Source organism: Coregonus clupeaformis, chromosome 13 (assembly GCF_020615455.1).
Source record: "Coregonus clupeaformis isolate EN_2021a chromosome 13, ASM2061545v1, whole genome shotgun sequence".
In the NCBI taxonomy this organism is placed as follows: Eukaryota; Metazoa; Chordata; class Actinopteri; order Salmoniformes; family Salmonidae; genus Coregonus; species Coregonus clupeaformis.
The window spans coordinates 41,424,530-41,430,772 of record NC_059204.1 but is presented as its reverse complement, the minus strand read 5'-3'; the positions used below and the strand labels follow the sequence as shown (position 1 = coordinate 41,430,772).

At 39.8% G+C, this 6,243-nt stretch overlaps 1 protein-coding gene across 1 annotated transcript; it reads right to left on the bottom strand.

Annotated features, from left to right (window-relative positions):
- LOC121579478 (calmodulin-1) lies at positions 1–4,871 on the bottom strand. Its single transcript, XM_041894081.2, has 6 exons — positions 4,492–4,871; positions 3,329–3,359; positions 3,029–3,172; positions 2,740–2,846; positions 2,373–2,508; positions 1–1,441 (listed from the first exon to the last, which is right to left on the bottom strand). Exons 1-6 carry the CDS (start codon positions 4,492–4,494, stop codon positions 1,413–1,415), a joined length of 450 nt encoding a protein of 149 aa, XP_041750015.1. The 5' UTR covers positions 4,495–4,871; the 3' UTR covers positions 1–1,412.
- Positions 4,872–6,243: the final 1,372 nt, after the last annotated feature.

Genomic DNA, 6,243 nt, shown 5'->3' with positions numbered 1-6,243 from the left:
TATAGAAAGACTGGTCAAAGAGTTTAATTAGCAAGAAAAACTGACATGAGTTCAGCAATGGAATGCATAATCTCTCATTCTCCCCAAACAACTTACAACTTTAAAGGGCATGGGAAAGAGAACATGACAGCTAAACTGGCAAAGTCTTCAAAAATGAGACAAAGATCATGAACAGAAAGAAAATAACATTAATGACAGTAAAAAAGTATGGGAGGGGGGAAACTGAAATATGGATGCCAATATGAAAGGTGGTAGAGTTGAATATGCAATATGGTGTGGTCGGACGCATAGTGCAGCTACAACAGACCGTGACTTCAATCACATACACACAAGTTAGGTACAAAACCACAACCAGCAGACAAACAACTTGGATTCACCCTTCCACAAGTGACATTTAAAAACAGGACAGGTGAGGAAAATGTTCTTAAAACAGGGGTTCCTTTAAAACCACAACAGTGGCATTTGCTTGGGCAATGAATATCCTAATAGTACACAAAGCAGGGTTGAAGTTAATGGCCACGTTTGCCCTCACTCTGTACTTACTGTCAAAACAAGTCATGCCTTAAATCTTTACACATAAGTGAAATGTACATTTCAACTGAATTCATTGATTGTTAAAATGGCATAGTTTGTCATGTCAAACAAGACTGTGGTGGTGCTGAACATACCTGCTCTAGTATAAGAAAATGTTAAAATAACGGTTGAATAAATGTTGTAATGTCAGGACATAAGACTGGAGAAACGCATACAGCACTGCACTGGGGGTCTTTGTACAACCATGTTTGCGACACCCAAACAGTTATCTTTGCAGCCAACTAATCATGAGTTTGTAAGCATGCATTTAAGTCAGGTCATATGTTTAAATATAAATTATTTATGTAATGCCACAATTTCAAAGAAACATAATATTGTTACAAATATTAAAAACACATACACCAAACATGCGCATATACACATGGAAATACATTAGGGTTTGTTTTGTTAAAATTCTGTCATCTCCCATCCTGGTCATCCTGTGCACGTCTAAAAGATGACAAATATCTACAACCGTAAGTTGCATGAGAATAGGCCATGTAATAAAAGGGGTGCGAGCACAACAGAAAAAGGATGCAAGCAGAGAAGCACAAAAACATTCCCAAAGAAATAAAGCATGCACTTCTCTTTCCGTATACATTTTAGCTTAAAAATATTGTTCACTTGTTCAGACACCATTAGTATATGTAGCGGAATAATGAAAGGAAACACTCAGCTTACACAGATGAGCCTGAATCAAGCAAAATGGCCAAGGGGCAAAGCAACCAAACGCAAAGCAAAAAAAATAAGAGGATGGTTGTGAATGGGTGTTGAGTGTTGACAGAGTGCTGCCCACTGTTTGGTCTTGTGTGGTGAAGGGGTCCTTTGGGTTTCTGGTTTTATTTTGCAGTCATCATTTGCACAAATTCTGAAAGACAAGATTGGAAACAACATTTGGAGGGAGGGAGGCCACAAGTTACGATTGGCAAATGGTTCTCCATTCTGTAGGATACTACTTGTGTCTAAGCTGACAAGTTCGACAGACTAGAGGAACACATGAACAGCTGGGTTTGGCCTTGTGTGGAATTCTGGGATTGGGCCTGATCATATTGAGACTAATATAAAGTAAGACAAAATAAAATAATGATACCCATTTGGGAGCTTAAATCAGAGCTGTGTTCTGTTATTCAGCTCAATTATCCACGCCTCTAATGATGGTGGAGAGCATGACTGAGGAGGACACTTGGATATCTTAATGTGAAGATCAAATTTATTTCTGCACACAGTTGCATGCCATTCATTATGCTTTTCAATGTTGAACCCTTTCATGAGCATAGCATGTTCCAGTTTGCCCCGTCTGCGCACACAGTTCATAATAATGGAGCCATTCACCAAACATTTACATTTGATTACTGCAATATCATCTGCACTGAAATTCTTTGTCAATTCTTGCCTATTTATAATAAACAGTATAATCAATTACAGAAAACAGACACTAGGAAATACATCTAACAGAAGGATGATCAACACATATGATCAAAGGGGATGTGATGGTTAAAATAATTGTCCTTTTTACTGTAACAAGTGACAACAGCAAATCTTCCGTTTTGACCAAACAAAGGTGCGAACAATGTTGTCTAACTGCAGAATGAATACCTAAAACAACCTGTTAAGAAATATTGCTATGACGACAACAAAACAAGGCAAGCTAGAATGCATGTTGTTGAATGGATTAAATCTGGTTTGACAGCATTCATTTTGTACATTTCATGGCTTGTGTATGGCCAATTGTCTGACTGATTTCCAATTTCCTGGTTAACACAAGTTTGAGACTAGATAGAGAAGATGCGGAAACTGACCTTCGTAGTTGACCTGTCCATCTCCATCGATATCAGCCTCCCGGATCATCTCGTCCACCTCCTCGTCTGTCAGTTTCTCACCGAGGTTTGTCATAACGTGACGTAGCTCTGCAGCACTGATATAGCCGTTACCGTCCTGCAACACAATAGAGACAGTTTGAGTTTAGTGTTAACTACCATGCAGATTGTATTACTGAGTATTTCCTAAATATTGAATGTCAAATAATCATGAATTTGGTCAACTCTGGAGAGGTTTGAGACATATCCAATGGGAGTGATGGAACCCATTGGTTAATATTTGAAGTGATATGACTGGCTGTAAGACATTTGAACAGTCTCAAATCTGCCATTCCCCAGTTTGGCTGACCTTGTCGAAGACTCTGAAGGCTTCTCTGATCTCCTCCTCACTGTCGGTGTCCTTCATCTTCCTCGCCATCATGGTCAGGAACTCGGGGAAGTCAATGGTTCCATTTCCTGTGGATCACAAAGCAAAATTATTTCACAGGAGGAAAACAATGATTCTTACAATGTAGGTATTTCATCCCAATCATCAGATATTGCATCAGAACGTTATCAAAACCCTCCGTTGTGTGCATAGCCTGTGTGTGTGTGTGTTCATTTGGGGGAGAGAGATGGAGAGCATTCGTGTGTCTCACCATCAGCATCCACCTCATTGATCATGTCCTGCAGCTCGGCCTCTGTGGGGTTCTGTCCCAGCGAGCGCATCACGGTGCCCAGCTCTTTGGTGGTGATGGTGCCATCTCCATCCTTATCAAACAGCGAGAACGCCTCTTTGAACTCTGGATGAAAAATTTAGATTGTCTCCAGTCTACACTTCCATAATACAACACATTTCACTGCACCTATCTAATGTATGTGACAATAAAGCATCCGTGTAATATAGACTTAAACATCTTGACACCTTGGTCATGTTTGAGCAAAAATGGCCATCTTACCAGCGATTTGTTCCTCTGTCAGTTGATCTGCCTGAAAGTACAACACAATTGTGAATGACACCATTTGATTTTGGATTCTCCCTTTCTTGCACTAAGAAATTTCTACTCATTTCTTTCAAATGCCACCCATAACATAACCCAATAGTTAATTCCCATATTTTGTCCTAGGCTACATAAAAATTAACTACAAAATATAAAATCTAACTAGCGCTAGTTACTTGTGATGTAGAACGTATGCCTATCCGTCCCTCTTCAGTTGTATTACCGTATCTTTAGTTTGTTAGCAAGTGATGTTATGTCAAATTAGACCGTCCTGCACCATATTTGGTGCAATATTATATCAGGCGACCGCACAGTGCCCTAGCTAGAAAGCAACGCATTTAATCTGGGGATATCCGGTCTGAAATTAACCAGATCAACATTCAAGTAATGTTACTTCACCTAGTTAGGAACACATTTAAGCAGATATCGTTAGTTAGCTGTCTAAAATCACAACACGTTGACTTTGAGGAACCCAACTAACGTTAGCTAGACACTACTAGCCATAAACTGCATATGCCACCCCAGCTCATCCTGCTAACGTTAGCGCATTATCAAAACTTAAGGATAGGCCTAAGTAGGCTAGTTAGCGACACAAAACTAGGTAGTTAATGACAAACTACATGTAGTTAGTTAGCCTACTATTGAAGGTAAATGTCGAGCAAAGACGATAGTGACAAAACCAACAATAGTATAGTGTTGACAAACAGCCATAGCTAACTATTAACGTTAGCTAACCAGCTAGCTAGCTTGTTTCCTATGCGTGGCGAAGTTGGCTAGCTAACAGTAACGTTAGCTGGCTGCATATGTCGGACACAACTGACTTTAGCTAGCTAACGTTAGCTAAATTAGTGATTGACGCAGATGTCTAGCTAGTTAACGTAACGGTACTGTAGCTCGTTAGCCATCGTAATGTTTGTAACCAACAAGTCTGCCGTGCTGGCTGTGGCTAACTAGCTAGCTAATCAATCGTCCAGTTAAAAAGCAAGCTAGCCAACAAACATTTAGCTAGCTAACGTTAGCTAGCCTAGAGAGAGATATATGGCTACACATGCATATGTTGAGGCAATTCTATGAATCCAAAATATTAATTTAATCGGAAATGTACAGCAAAGGGAACTTACCATGTTGTGATGTTGCTAACTAGCTATGTTGATTTGATATAGCTAACAATTTCGCGTTTGTAGATATGATAATCAAATTTTCCACACAGTCATCCGCGCCTTGCGCTCTTTGCCGCTTCAAGTTGATTATCACTCCGCGTCGGTTTAGATTTCAATCCGGACGCTGCACTCCCTAGCAACTCGGCTGTCACTATGGTGTCCGTGCGCCGAATAGAGTAAAAATAGAGCGACACAAATTGGATTTATCTGCAACCAGGACTATCCTTCTATTCTTTACTAAAAAGTGCCGTTTTAAAGTATCCAATCATGGACAATTTTCGTATTTCAACACTTTAACTACACAATAATGCTCAAGCTCTGTTTCCCTTCTCTTTGGGAATGTAAACTCGCTCATGTCTATGTTTGATTGAGATACCCAGCGACTTTATATGGGACACACTGAGCAATGGCGTACATCAGCTGACCCAGTAAACGGGACTAGATTGGTTTTCAGCTACCTGCAATGCGTCAGGGAGTCCTCGCAGGGAGTGGAGAGGCTGTTCAAATCTTTAAAACCACAGAAACACTTGGCTGAATTTACAAATTGGGATCAAAAGCATAATGTTTTAATGTCCAAGAATCATACACGATTCTGAATAGCCTAGTCATATTGCATAGTAAGCCTAACATTGCTATTGGGAAACCTATTGTAGCTCAAGTTCAACCTGACTGTAGTTTGCAGAGTTCCAATGTTTCTTCAGAGCAATCATCTGGACTGGATTAATTCAAATAATTGCACATAGGCCTATGCATTTTGAAGTGACCAATGTTGCAAACAGTACGCCCCTTATTTTTTCTATAGTAGAAGGGCCCTCCCTGTTTAGCGATGGAATACATTTTACATTTTAGTCATTTAGCAGATGCTCTTATCCAGAGTGACTTACAGTTAGTGAGTGCATACATTTATACCTGTATTGCATGTCGAGAGAACAATTTGAGAAATTCTAAGATCTTGCTGTTCTTGTAGGTTTTGAAGTCCAACTCATTAACACATGTTACCAGCTTAATTTAGAGCAAATTTGACCCCAATTAAGAAAAAGAAGAGTTTGAGGTAGACAAACGCAGAGCTAGAAACCCCTTTGGATTTCCTGGAAGGAAGGTTGACAGTTAGAACCCTCAGGACTACCTGACACAGAAAATCAGACAGGCAAAGAGGCCCCCTTTTAAGATCTCACTGCTCTCAGCGTCAATGTGTCCTCATCGCTCTGCGGAAACTTGTGTGCAGCAGATCTGGTGTCAGCCCTGATGCATTCTCCCCTAAACACCCCCCATTTCCATCACTCATCCTTACATGACAACTACAACCATTATGAGATCTGTGTTGTGCTTATATCAGACATTCATTCAAAAGCATATATATATATATACAGTTGAAGTCGGAAGTTTACATACACTTAGGTTGGAGTCATTAAAACTTGTTTTTCAACCACTCCACAAATTTCTTGTTAACTAACTATAGTTTTGGCAAGTCGGTTAGGACATCTACTTTCTGCATGACACAATTCCAGTGGGTCAGAAGTTTACATACACTAAGTTGACTGTGCCTTTAAACAGCATGGAAAATTCCAGAAAATGATGTCATGGCTTTAGAAGCTTCTGATAGGCTAATTGACATCATTTGAGTCAATTGGAGGTGTACCTGTGGATGTATTTCAAGGCCTACCTTCAAACACAGTGCATATTTGCTTGACATCATGGGAAAATCAAAATAAA